General features: G+C 40.3%; 1 protein-coding gene across 2 annotated transcripts in view; it reads right to left on the bottom strand.

Moving 5' to 3' along the window:
* UBE2K (ubiquitin conjugating enzyme E2 K) overlaps window positions 1-14,136 on the bottom strand; it is a 40,700-nt gene extending 26,564 nt beyond the window's left edge. The window contains exons 1-2 of one of the 2 annotated variants that reach the window (XM_075752285.1): window positions 14,001-14,133; window positions 7,060-7,099 (exon numbers count right to left, since the gene is read on the bottom strand). Coding sequence is in view for 1 of the 2 variants with exons in the window: in XM_075752284.1 (XP_075608399.1) it covers window positions 14,001-14,063 (63 nt within the window). In the remaining variant the exon portion in view is untranslated. Of the gene's footprint in view, window positions 1-7,059; window positions 7,100-14,000 lie in introns of both variants that reach the window. The other variant, XM_075752284.1, reaches the window with a different exon arrangement.
* Window positions 14,137-14,633: the final 497 nt, after the last annotated feature.

Below are 14,633 nucleotides of genomic sequence, written 5' to 3' on the forward strand. Positions count from 1 at the left end.
TTATTTTGATCAAGAATAAAAAAACCAATTAAAGGAGTGTTAATGCGACATATTATGCAATGCATTATGTCATTCCCTCATCTTTTTTTCTTCGTATTCTACTCAGATTATGTACAGCCTTTTTTTCTTTTTAAATGCATTCCCTGCTTCACGCAAGAGCTCTAGCCAAAAGATTTGTCGTCCTCTAGACCATGCCAACTGCTGAGATGCTTTATGCATTGCTATAGTCATGCTTACCCAATTTTTTTCTGCTTTGTGGAGGTTAGACTCAAGCGTGGAAATTAAACTAAAAGCATGAGGCAGAAAAGTTGGGAAAGAGTCATATAAGGCACTTTCATCCATTACAAAAGCCTTAACTCTAAAAAGAAACCCAAATGAGTCAATCCTTCATGAAGAGTCATCCTGTAAGCATCTCCTGAAGACTGGACACTCAATCATATTTATCACAGCAGTTGCTGATCAATAATATTTTGACTTGTCTTTGCCTGCCTCCTCTTAAAAAAAAAAAAATACAAATAAATCCAAAATTACACCGTATAGCTTTATAACTGAATACCTTGTATAGAACACACAATCTACTCCAGCAGAAATTTTGAAGTTCTGCCACTGCGAAGACTTTATCACACACGTCTTCTACACTTCCACTAACAACTTTTTTTGAGAGCAGCTCTGGACCTTGTAATACTAGTCTCAGCAGACAACAAGCTCTTCTGGTCTTTCTGTTCACCATGGTCTACAGGCCTTAACAAGGAGTCCCTCATTAGAGGGGCCTGCCTTCTTTCTGCCATTAATCCACCCTTTCTCCTGAGCCTTCCATGTCATCTCCTTCTCTCTTCTCCAATCTGCCTTTAAAAAAAACTCTTTTATTTATTCCTGGCCTATTATCCTCTTCACTAGTCCAGTACCCCCACTCTTAGAAAAATCAATTTTTTCCTTCACAGAAGATAAAAAGCAAAAAGAGAGACAAAACTATGACATATCAACATCACAGGAGCACATCAAGACAAGTTGATAAAAATTGCATTGTTCTTCTAAACATTTCTTACCCACATACAAAATACTATTTACTAAAAAAGAAAATTATATATTCCAAGTTCAATCTTGAGATAAGTCTACTTCTTGAAGACTGAAGGGAAATGAAATTACTTTTTTTTCCCCCAGAAGCAAGAATTACAAGTGCATCACAATTTTTTACACTTTCCAAAAAGTCTCCAAATTTTACAGTTATTTTGATATGTAAGCTATCAAGAAAAAAGTTAACCTCAACTAATCAGCATAAAAATGCCTATTATCAGAGCTGGCAATGTACGGATAGATACTGGTAGGTTTAACAAAAAATGCAGAAGTAGGATGTTTTAAAATTTGTTGCTTAATTACACGGTCAGTAGTTTTTAACATCTATGTTGATCTATGTTTAACATCTATATTACCCTCTCAAATGTAAGGAAAAAAACAACCCCAAAACATCCCTCACACTTCCATGCCATGGCTACAAAACACATTCTAAACTTAATACTGGATGATGACAGCACACAAAAAAGAAGTTTTGAGTGAGGTTATTCTAGAACCAACCAGCTCTACTGACTCCCCCCTCCATGACATTATCTTAATGTTAGACCTTTGATCCCTGCATAATAAAATTACTCTAAAGAAATGTAACAGGCCAAATTCTCCACTATGCATCCATACTACGTTTTAAACTGCTGTGGTCAGAACAAAAAAGGAAAAGCAATTACGTTTACTAGCAATATTAATAGCTTAATTTCAGTACATTACTTTCTTAAAAAGAATAAAGTAGTGTCAAAATGTATTATTATTTGCACTTTCTAAGCGTATCTGTCTCACCTTACATATTCAGATACCACATACAAAATCCGTATCAAATATCTTTGGGTATAAACATTGAGATGGTAAATAAGGATTTATAAAACCAAAAAACAATACACACACAAACACAAAACCACCCTAAATAGAATTGGATCTGGAATTTAAAACCCAATGGTTACTTCTGAATAACTCTGTAAAAAAATAATTAAAAAATCCCGCTATTCCATACAGCAATTCACTATCTGTAGTCTGTGATTTTATAGGTCCTCTAACATGATTTTCCTTCATCTTAAGGGGAACAGTATCTATACTGGATAAAGTACTACTACTCTGTTAATTTACTTTGTTTTTACAGAAAATAACTCATAGAAAACTCTAGAAACATATGTATATAAAAACAAAAACCCCAAAACAACAGAAAAACCCTAACCTGAAAACACACACATATAAATGATAAATGATGCATACACATAAACAAGGCCAGTTGCAATAAATGCAGCTAAGTATTAAAACTCTGTAACCATTTAGTGCCTTAAGACTTGCGATTTACACATTAAGGAAAAGTTTTAAGAAGTGACAAAGACGTTAAAAAATGTACATGCAAGATTTCAGCAAAGATTAATAAATTTGAGAAATTTTTCCAGAATTCTCTCAACTGAGGACAAAGTCCACTATCTTGCAAGGGAGGGTGTGCATTTAAAACAAAATGTTTCTATCACTAATTATTTCCCAATTGCACCAACAAAAAACCCAAACTTTTTAATTTATCTTTCAGACAGAATTTTAAAAGTAATGATTGATTCCTGTATGAGGTAAACTGGCAATAAACACTTTTTAACCTACCTAAAATCTAATCAAAATTTAGTTACTGCTTTAATACAGCTACGAATTACAAATGTAAAGCATGCACTTTTGAACACACAAACATTTTACACTGAAGCTACAAGGATCAATATCAATAAGCCAAACTAAGTAAGGAATACTTCACCTTAGTCTGAAGCCATAGTAGCAAAATTAATCTATGATACTATAAAGTTACTAGTGTCTCATAAAACTCTTCTAACCCTCCCCCCCATTTTATATTATACCTCAGCAGTCCTACTCTACACCAAAATCTGGCATGAACACATCTCAAGAGTTACAGAAAAAGATCATCTGATTGACTATGATAATGAAATCCATATAACACTATTTTTGCAAAAGGCCATGAGTACTCTGAGTCAGCATAAGCGTTGAGCAGAAAACGCCAATCTTTCAGTAGCAGTTGACTCCATTGAACACTTATTTTAATTAATAACTTAAAAAACAAAAGCAAGTTAATTCTTATCTTATTTAGCAGCCCCTTGCAAATCTGTGGATAAACATTCAATGTAATTTTGTTTTGCCATAATTGCCACATTATTTTCTTATACTCTTTTGCTATGACACCATTAACTCTCTCAACTTAGTCCAAATGATTCAGCTCTCTCCACTTCATTGGTATGCCAGAAAGGGAGGATCCTAACAAAAGCTCATCTCTTAGGCTGGTAAAAAGTCAACTACCAGCCTCTCCTCTCTTCTCCTTGGCCTTACTTCTTTTTAAACCAACACTACCTTCTTAACCCTTTGCTAGCCCAGACTAGCTCAGGATAAGTACATTGCATCCACTTAGCTCACTCTTCTGCAAGAAATGGGAAAACAGCAAAAAGGCAGGATATATCACTCTAGTAGCAAGCAAAGTGCAGGACACTACCGTGTAGCAAAATGGCAAATTAAACTTCAAAAATATTGAGGTCTAAAATTGTGTATTTTTTTTTCCAGTCACAAAGAGTTACCAAAGAAAGGAATAGTTCAATACTTCGGAAGTATTCCTTCAGACTCAACTCCAGCTTAAAAGCCAGAATCGAGTGCTTCTCTAGAGCCTGAGCTTGTTATTATTAAGAGAAGCAGAAATGTCACATAATTACCACAGTCATGGCTATGAAGTATGGGCACTGCACTATCAGTTGAGATCAGCAGCTCACATTTGCATTCTCAGAGAGAGCTCTTGCTGACCTTCAAAGCACAGAGCAACACTCATCTGTGAGACAATCAGATGTTTGGGGCAGGGCAAGGAGCAGAGAGGAAACAAGTCTGTCTAAAGTACATTAAAGAGCAGTTTTCCTAGATAAGAAAAGGTCAATAGAAAGAAATGCATTTTCTTAGAACGCGCTCATGTTCTTTGACCCTACTATCAATTCCAGTCTTGAAGTTCTCCTGCATTTCACGTTCTGTTTCATCTCACTGTATTCACACATATTTTCTAGAGTTATGCCCGTTTTAGAAACGGTATGTGAGATTATTTTTGCGTACTATTTTTCATTTACTGATCAATATACTATGTTAGTAATACGTATCTGATATTTTAATATATTGGAGGAGCTAGAAATGAATACTGTGTGAATTCTGGAGTACTGGTTATAGACTCAGACTAGAATTTTCATATTTATCACAGCTTTACTTATTAAATGCACCTTGATAAGATTCTTTAACAAAACGTCTTAACAAGAGACTAAACTTGTGCGAACCTTCAAATTCTGTATTATTACATGTGTTTACATACAAGAACAATACCAAGGGATTCTTTTTCTCCTGTCAGAAGACAAAACACCTCAAACAAACATTAAAAACCTCTTCATTTTGCAAGAGTTAAACCTGGCGCATCACCAAGTTTTAGAAAAACTTTTTTTTATTAAGGGTATATAAATACCTATTCTTGCTAATGTTCAGCTGTTAAAACATCACTCTACTAAAAAAACCGTAAGAGACTGTACTTCCACAGCAACTTAAGCCAGTCTAACAGGTGCCAAGGTCCTATTTTCCTCCTGGTCCTGGTAGAACTAATGTAAAGGAGGAGGCAGGATTTTGTGCAAGCATTCATACAGCTGCACAGCAAACATCTGAATTAAAACTATGTTAGTAAGAAAGTTCTTTCATTTTAACCCAACTCCCTGATTTGATTCACCACAAACACTGCAAGTAAGAGAAAGAGCACAAAAGTGGGAAGAGGAGACCAGGCTGCAGAAGGAATGTGACACTGCTGCTTGGCACTGCCTGAGGACAACTTCAAAGAATTTTGAAACTTCAGCTCTAGTGTCTGTCTAAACTATTTCTGACAAAATCGTTGTGTCAGTCACGGACACGCAGAGGTGTAACTGACACAGCTGGCATAAGCCCTAGTGCAGTTATACAATCACTGCTTGTCTCACTAAGGGATAGTGTGGTTAAACCAGTAAAGCTATGCCGTGAAAGCTGTGTACGTAACAGCATACTTACACTGCCATACTGGTGTAAGGGCCCCTATACAGTCATAGACTATGTCTAACTATGCAAGATATTTACAGTACCTAAGAGCATTAATCATGGGCAGGAGTGCCCGAACCTAATGTGAGTGCCACTGAGATACTCAACATCAGAACAGGCACAGTGCAAGGGACTCCTGTTCTGGATAATCCCGTTCAGGAAAGCCTAAATGAACAAGTAATTTTGCAGGAATGCAAGATGCAATTTCCTTATCTTTTTATGCACAGTTGTCTTTGATGCAGAACAACTGAAAAACCCTGCAGATAAAGTATGTTTTAATAATCAGTTTGAACCATACTTTGAATTAGCCATTCTATAAACATACAAACCCATTTCATGCAGATTCTGCAGTCAATTCTGTAAGTCTATCCTACTTAGGTTGCTAGTAATTCTACATATAAAGGAATCCCAGGATTCAGCTCATTTTAAATTGATTACGCTAATTCACTCGCAGTCCTAGAGCTTGAAGACTTGCGGAAATAGCTCAGAATCCTTTTTCTGTACTAGCTTCCCATATGGACACCCTTATTCCAAAGTGGAAGGGCTTACTGAAACACCATGGAGGCTCTAAGAGTTTCCAGAAAGGAAGCAAACACAACACAGCTACCAAGATTTCCATTAGTATACGCTGCCTTATTTCACAATAGCCTCCTACTGCAAACACATCCTAACACAGCAAAAACTTTAAGAGACTCTCACAGTTCACTTTCAACTAAAAGTAAAAAGTGATATATATTTGGCTTGAACTAAACTACCCATTTAAGTAAAACATGGACTAATGCACTTGTGGGTTTGGGGTTGGGGTTTTTTCCCCCTTCATAAAACACTGTACAAATGTATTTTAGAATCTGAAGACATGTCACCTTAAACCTTGATTTTCCAAACTAACTAGACTTACACAATCATTAATCTTTCCCTTCCAATGAACTGTTGTTCTTACTAGCTAATAATGAATAGAAATGATGAAATAATGAACTCAAATTAGTTTCCTACAGGTCTTGTGACAACAAAGATACGATAGCCTCTATTAGCATTCCAACAGAAGAATGATACACAGTATAAGCTCAGCTCTCAGAAATAAGCATGGCCAAATTGGAGTTACACCATATGACTGAGTTTTATGGTGTCCAATAAAGAACAAGTGCTGAATTAAGTTTCTTCTGTAGCCAGGGACATTCACAACATTGGTCTCCTGTGCAGACACTTCAAAGACTAGAGAGGAGCAATCCATGGCCTTAGTACACCACTGTTACAACATACTAGAGTAACAGACACAGATCCGGTCCTCAAACAAGGTTATTTTCGCTACTCACAGAGGTATTATTATGCATATACTATTTTATGAAACACTCATGGCAAGCATATTCAAGTGCTCCCAAGTCAAATATCATAAGTATTAACACTGACATAGTCTGAAGGGAAAATGCTAGATAAGTCAGGAGTGCAAAAGTGGACTACATCCCTAGAGTGCCTTATAAAATACTATTTCTCAAAATTCACACTCTTTGCCATAAAAGAACAAAATGGCTGGCTTTCCTTATCTAAATTGCAGCAGAGTTTTACCTAGTCTGTCAGAGTCAAAAAGATAGCCTGCATATTAACGATAAAGTTTAACCAAAAGCATTTTCTCAATTTAATACCAGCAGCAACTATTAGTATAAAAGTGATGTAGTAATGACAACAATCCTTACTAGGATTATGAAACAAGCCAGAAACCGTTTAACAGATAAATAATTTAAGAACTATACTAAGTACTCGCACTAGTTTAACAAGTTTAATGCAACTGAAAGACCATTAGGTAACTCAGGATTGGACTGTTAACCAACACTTTCTTGCAGTTTACAGTTACACAAATATACTATGATAAAACATTAACTTATTTAAATTTCATACTGAATAAAGTGAACTAACCTTAGGACTTGTACACTTCTTTCCTATTAAAGCCAAACTCCTGGAAACAAGCACAGAAGAATGAATGCAAGACTGGGAAGGTTAAAGGATTGGCTAATTCCTACTACCCTTAGGTCCAAAAAGAGCTGTGGTCAGAGGGTACCATCTGGTAACTGCAGCCTAACCCCTAATCCTAAACTAGCGTAGTCCTGTAATCAGTGACTGCTCTCTCTCCTCCTTGGGTAAGAGATTACCCAAGACAACCAAATAAGCCTGACTCCAATGGAGACCAAGTTTTTTTCTGTTTGCCACTTCCAAAATTTTTAGGATTCTGCCAATTGATATGTAGACCATTCACTAGAAATCTGGACTCAACTGGATACTTATTAACATGAAAAAATGCCACTAACTGAACACAGAAATGAGCAATAGATCTTGCCTTCCCTGCAAAAATATTCCCACTACCAATACTTGGCCAACTCATAGGTCTGGTCAAATGATCAATGACATTTTATGTCAAGTATTTTGAATCACAGATTTAAGTAATATTCAGAATACTAGCACTTATTAGGATCTATGTAATACTGATCTTAAAAATGCAATGGTATTATATTCATAGAACTTTAAAAACAACTACATGGTTCAGTGAACAGGCATAAAACTACAAGTAAACTAATAATTCAGAAAGATCACCTTAGAATTGAGAATAATAAACAGTTTTATTAAAAGTCCTAGTAAATGCATTTTGTTTTGAGCCAACTATTTTTTAGTTACCACAAAAGTGATTTACAGGCAAACTCATTTGAGGGCAAAGATCTACAGATCCATTCTGCATTATTTTCCACTGGAAGATATAACCGAACACACCATAGATGGAATTAAGAAAACCAACGATGCACAGTAATGGCATTTCAGTATCCTTTTTATATAATTATATGAAACAGGTCTAAACTTTGCCTTGCCTAAAATCATAGGCATGGCTTGAAATACACAGTAGACAAAATTCTTTTTGGCAATGTACAAAGGATCTCACAAACAACTACTTTATAGTTAAGATGGTCTTCACATTTCAGAGAAATGCAGCTTAAAGAAGCATTACAGATCTCATACCTGTTCTACCTTTAGGGTTCCAACTCAGAACTCGTTCAACTTAAAAAAAACCCTGACAGCCTTGCATCTACCAGAAAAACCCAGCCTCAGATTTGAAGAGGATTCACTAGTGTCTTACAACAGTGGAAACTTCTGAACTAAAAAGAGACGGTCTACTTTAAAGTTCTTGTTTACAGGGGAAAGTTTTACCAGGTGTGGCAACCGAGTTGCAGCCTGTGCCTGTATGTTTTCTTTCACAAAGAGAAAAAACTCAGTAATTAAAAAGCAAACTTATACTAGAATTAGAGAATCATGTAGGAAGACACACACCTGGGTGGCCTCTAGTCCTACCTCCTGCTCAAAACGGGTTCAATGACAACAGGCTGCTCAAAAACTTGTTGAGTTTTTAACATCTCCAAGGATACAGATTCTACAATCTCTCCAATCAATCTGTTTAGATGCTTGAGTACCATCATGGTAATCTCCCTCTACACCCCACCCCCAGTGTCTAGTCAGAATTTCCCATGTTCCAGCTTCTGTCTGTTGCCTCTCATCCTATCCCTGTGCACTCCTGAGACAAGTCCAGCTCTTCTCCAGAGCCTCTCATTAGGTATTTATGGATGATAGGAAGATGTCCCTTTGAACAGTTCTGTCAATGTCAGTTCTCTCGCCCTCTCCTCACACATCAGGTGGTCTGGCCCCTCAACCACCTTGATAGTGTGCTGCTGGGCTCACTCCAGTGTATCAATGTCCTACACTGGAAAGCCCAAAACTAGACACACTACACCATATACAGTCTCATAAGCATGAAACAGAGTTGAAGAATCACTTCTCACAACCCACTGACTACATTCTTGCTAATGTAACCCAGTGCATGGTTGGGCTTCTTTGCCACAAAAGCACTGCTGAATCATGTTCAACTTGCTGTCCATTCGGTCATGCAGGTCTTTTTCTGTCAGCCTGCTTTGTTTCCAGTCAGGCTCCGTACTGATGCATGGCACTATTTCCTCCCAGGTGCAGGGCTTGGTACCTACCTCTGTTGAACTTCAAAAGGTTCCTGTCAGCCCATTCATTTTTCCAGCCTACTAAGATCCCTTTGCATAGCAGCCCTGTGTTCCAATGCACTGACACCCCACCACCATCACTTTTTTTTCTATATGCAAACCTTCTGAGAGGCTGAACAGAGATTGGTATCAATACAATAATGGCAGTTCAAAAGTTCTCATCTTTACACCTTTTTTAACTTTATGCCTTTTAATTAACTAGGCACATTCCAGCTTTATTCTCACAACCAGTCCCACTGCATTCACTAAACCTCTACTGACTTCAATGGGACTATTCTTACGAATCAGAAGTTAAACATATGTACTAGCAGAAGATGGACATTGTTTAAAAAAACCTGTTGCTGATTCAGGAGCCGTAACAGAAGACATCTCAATCTTATATATCTGCACTGGTTCTACATAATAAATGGGAAGAAAAAGCATCCACAATTTCCAACAGGCCCTTCTAGTAACACTAAAGCACCATTACTACTAAAAGTTTCCATCTTATCGAGTTCAACTTCTAGCACCCAAGACTGCCCAAATATAAACAAACCAAAGAAATGAAGTTTTTCTGAGCCTGAAGATTAAATGCTTATGGCTCTTCCAAATAGCAAGAAAATTTTGGAGATGCATCTTACTATGAACTGAAACGATTCACAAGACCACTACAGGCAATGATAAAAACAAACACCAGAGTTACTAGAACTCTAAAAGCCTAAGAAGGGACATGGTATAGCAGACTCCCATTACCCTTCTGTTCTCCATTTCTCCTGTAAATCACAAAACCACATAGCAGACTCCAAAACAAATACCCACTTCCTTCTTGGAAATAAAGTACTTCACATTTTGCCACTAACCTACTGTCTCCACTTGAATGCTATTTTGGATTGAAGCAAGTTATGAATATCTGCTCAGGCAGATATTCGTATTCCGTAACTGTAGTTGAGTATAATCTATTCTCAGCTCTACCTGGGTGTACCTCCATGCAGACAAACCCCTGCCTCTTTCTTGACCTTCGTTAAGAGAACATTTTGTGGTAGATACCAGCAACTCTCTTCTTGCTAGGAGGAAGCTTTGTTTCCCAGTGAGTTACCTTCAGTGCCAGAGTAGTGGTTTCACTGTAAGGTATCTATTAGCCTCCGACTTAAAGATGGACAGAAGACACCGTATATTTTTACACGATGAAAGAAATTGGATGGCAAATTAAACATTGAATCCTTCAGTGCTAGCATAATGTAATTTCTTTAAAGCTTAACACCAATGCTCTATTAAAATATGAAAACAAGTCACACATTGTTTAACATACCTGATGAACTACAACCACTTCTCAGCATCAGTCTTTAAGTGACCACAAGATTTTTCAATGTTTCTACTCATTGTTAAAAGCCAGACAGATCTTTCTCTCGTAAGACAGCAGTTTATAAACAGAGTAGGTAAGGATTTGGCTACCCACTGCAGCATTCCAGTAACTCTATTCTGAAATAATACCAGCTAACCTTCACCAAAGCCTTCTCCCACTTATTAAAAGTGGGATACTATTCTCCCTCCACCTATTTATTGGTTTCTCCATCATGCTGCAGCCTCATACTTTTGTTCAAAATATGTTTTGTGACTTTAAAATTTCAGCCCATAAAGCCAACAAGATAACAGATTAATGAAATGACAGAACAAGAAAAGAGATAAATTTGAGCAACTGATGCCTTGCCTGGACTGGGAGTATGATCTGATTACTCATTTTAGAATTTTAATACAAGCATAGTACAGTACCCTTAACACATTTAACCAGACAAGTTACTACCTAGACTAACTTAACATCTTCATCTTTGTTAAAGATGCAGTACCTTATCTACCCTAGAATTTTAAAGCTTTTCCACACACAAAGGTAAAAAGTTTTATTTAAATCATACTTTGGAGAGCACTCCTGACAAATAAATTGTTGTTAGTTTCATCTATTTAACTCAAATATTAAAGAGATGCCAAGTTACAAGGATCTCTCTTAAATACATAATATCCTACTTCTTAAGTTAATGTGTAGGGCTTATAATAAAACTAGAAATAATAAAGCAAGCAGAGCAAAAACCCTTCTGTTGCTCAAGTGTGAAAAAACTTTAAATGCTTTTTCAAAATACACAAGGAACCCCAGACTCAACTTAAAAAAATTAAAACACCTTCATCTCTTATCTGTAAGCCAGAGAGCAAGATAGTCTGAAATTCACATTTTAGTGATTTCCCAGAAATGCCATTTAAGTCAAGGAAACAGAAAGTGCTAAGTATTAGAAAAAGTGTATTTAGTCATATGAATAGCAAGGATAAACACACTTTTCAGAACTCTTTCTTCACTGATATTTAGAAGTGAAATTTGGTGCTTCCAAAACATACTTCAAATGCAGAAGGAATTAATTGCCATCCAGCTGCTCCCTTTTATAAACATTTCTGGTTCCACCACTCTTTCAGCCCAAAGGTGAGTACTAGAAGCTGAGAACAAACTTCCTATGCGCTTTTTCCAAGTGTGCCTGCCCCCTCCCCCAGGCATTTGTGCTCATACTGCATCTGCAAAGAAACAAGGGGGCTGCTCTTCATGTTCAGGTGTAGCTCGAATCACCAAATCAAGAATAATTTAAGTGCACATAATGTGAGACACTTTGCCTTCAGAGAGGGATTCAAAACTTCTAAATAACAAATTTAGTATCACCATTCATGAAAAAGTTGGGTTTTTTTAAAGAAGCAAGGTTTAATAATCATTTTAGTACAAAAATCACATGAAAACAACCCACTCTTTTTTCTCCTCTGTGATTTGAAGTATTTAATTATACATCCATTCACCATCTCCATGTTTTCATGCTCAGTGGTACTAACACCACAGTCTGACTGCCTTTGAATGTAACAAACATTCACAAAAAACTCTGCTTGCAACTTAGACAATCAGTGAGTAATGCTGAAATTTTGCATTCAACACAGGGCAGTTAGTATATTCTGTAAAGAGTAATTTTATACGTACTGCTGTATCAGTATAACACTCATATGTAGCTTGCTAACGAAATAAAAGTATCAAACTCTTCTGTATTGTAATTTTAAAATTCCATAATTTTAGTTTCATAAGAATTGTGGTCTTATTTCTGGGAAGCTTTAGGCAGCTTAAAGGCTATTTCATTCTTTATTTCCAGCATTCTATACTGAGCCCTTCAATGCACAGACTAAACAAACAGGAATACTGAAAAGTGTGCTCACTAGATGCAACCTTTAAAGTACGAAAATTTAGCATGGATCTCCCCCAAAATCCGTGTAAGTTAAGGTCTCTTTTTTTTTTTTTCTACATAAAGCAAAGGGAAAGGGTCTTGAAGCCTTTAGACAGCACTTTCAAATAAAGACTTCTTTGTTCCAACAATATCAGCTGTTTATATGGGGTACAAGGTCTAGATTTTCCAGCTATGGTATAAAGATATCCACCTAGAAATTTCTCTTAGTTTACATGCAATTCTGTATTTGCTGTGCAATAGCTTGGCAAAATCAGCCAGGGCTCTGAAGGCAGCTGTAAAACAAGGCCCTCACATTTTTCTAGGGGCTAGTTCAAGCTGCATAGCAACAATGCTCTTAGCACACAATTCAAAAGCACACCAACTACTGCTACCCTAAATATGTTTCTCTTAAGTCATTAGTATCTTTCAAAAATTACCCACTCGATTTTTCCTCTGTGAATACGTCCAGATTTCTAAAACACCAGCTCTAAGAGTTACATATTCACATTAATATTTCACAAGCATCTAACCTGCAACATCATCCCAAGTAGGACGACAATGACGACACAACCATTAAAACCTATCTGGCTGACGTCCACCAACTCAGATACAGACACAGCAGAAGCTGTATTGATGCAATCCTGCAAACACTGCTGTATTTCCCCCAAAACTGATCAGAACTTCTTTAGTGTCCCCCTGAAAGTAGCCAGTTTCTGTTACTGACCACCACATACCTAAGAACATACTGTTCTGGAAATGAGGTAACATGATTGAAATGAATGAGGCTTTAAAAGCATCCACCTGAAGGTGAGTAAGCCTGCGGTGGGATAAAGGAAGTTCTGTATTAAAGTAACCTAAATAAATAGGGATTTACTTGCAACCCTTTTAAAAAAAACCCTAAAATTAAAGCCATCCTCCGCAGCCTCAGGCCCGGGCTGACCAGAGGGGTGAGTTAAAGGAGATGTGTGAGAAGCTGTACCCCCATCTCAGCCCCAATTCGCTTCATCACCTCCCGGCCCGCACGGAGAAGCCTCTCCCCGGCGGAGAGGCGCGTGGGCCTGGCCGCGCGCGGGCGGCGGCACTCACGCGCGTGCGGAGGGACGCGAGAGGGCGCGGGCCAGCGGGTGCCCCGCACCGGGCAGGCCCCACCCCGCCCCGCAGCCTCCAGCCTGGCACCGCGCTCCCAGGCATCAGCCGCCCGCCGCGGGCACTCCCGCCGGAGGCTGCCCACCCGGCCTCCCCGGGCCGCGGCCCCCCGCCGCCACCACCACACTTCCTGGGCCCGGCCCGCCGGCCCCACTCCCGCTCTCGGGCCGCCGGCGAGTCCCGCTGCCCGCTGGGGGAGGGGCTCCGCGGCCCCCTCCTCCCCCCTCCCGGCGGCTGGCGGGTCCCGTCTCCCCGGGAATCGCCATTCCCCTCCCCGAGGCCGTGGGACGGGCCCACCCCCAGCACGGGGAGGTGGGGCCGAGGGGGAAGCGGGGTCCCCGCGCAGGCCGGCGGGACGCCCGCACCTTCCCCCGCTGCCCACACTCACAGACACACACGGGGAAGGGTGACGGCAGCATGCAGGGGGATGGGGAGAGGCTCTGACCTCCTCGCTCTTCAGCACCTCCTTGAACTCCCGCTTGATCCTCTGCACCGCGATGTTAGCCATCTCCGCAGCGAGCACCCACTCGCCGCCGCCTCTGAGCCGGGCCCAGCGAGCTCCGCCGCCGCTCTCGCTGGATAACTCCCGGCCCCACCAAAATGGCGCCCGCGCCGAGCATGCGCGCTAGGGCAGCCGGCTCTGCCGTCGCCGCTCAGGAGGGGCCGCCGTGTGCGCGGCGCGGAGCGGGCACCGGGGCTCTTCGACGGTGGGGGCCGAGTGCTGGCCGGCGCGGGCGGCGGCGGGATGCGCTCTCGGCCGCCTCTCAGCCTCCTCCCGGCCTCCTCCTCTCCGCTGCCCCCGAGGGAAGGATGCCGCCGCCTCCTGAGGAGGCGCGGGGGTTTCGCCCCGCTCGCCGCCTGCCCCGGGAGACACCTGCCTGCTTGCCGCGCCTCGCCATGTCGCGGGCCGGGCGGGTCCCCGGCGGTGCCTGGCGAAAGCGTGAGGAGAAACGTCTATAGGCAGAGCCCTGCCACCGCCGCTGGCTGGCCCAGGGGCAGAGTTAAGGCGGTTGTGTTGTCATGGCTCCCGCCGCGGGCAGCGCGGCCCTCCCGGCCTCACCTGCCTGGCCCGGCCTTG

Source organism: Balearica regulorum, chromosome 4, assembly GCF_011004875.1.
Source record: "Balearica regulorum gibbericeps isolate bBalReg1 chromosome 4, bBalReg1.pri, whole genome shotgun sequence".
Lineage (NCBI taxonomy): Eukaryota > Metazoa > Chordata > Aves > Gruiformes > Gruidae > Balearica > Balearica regulorum.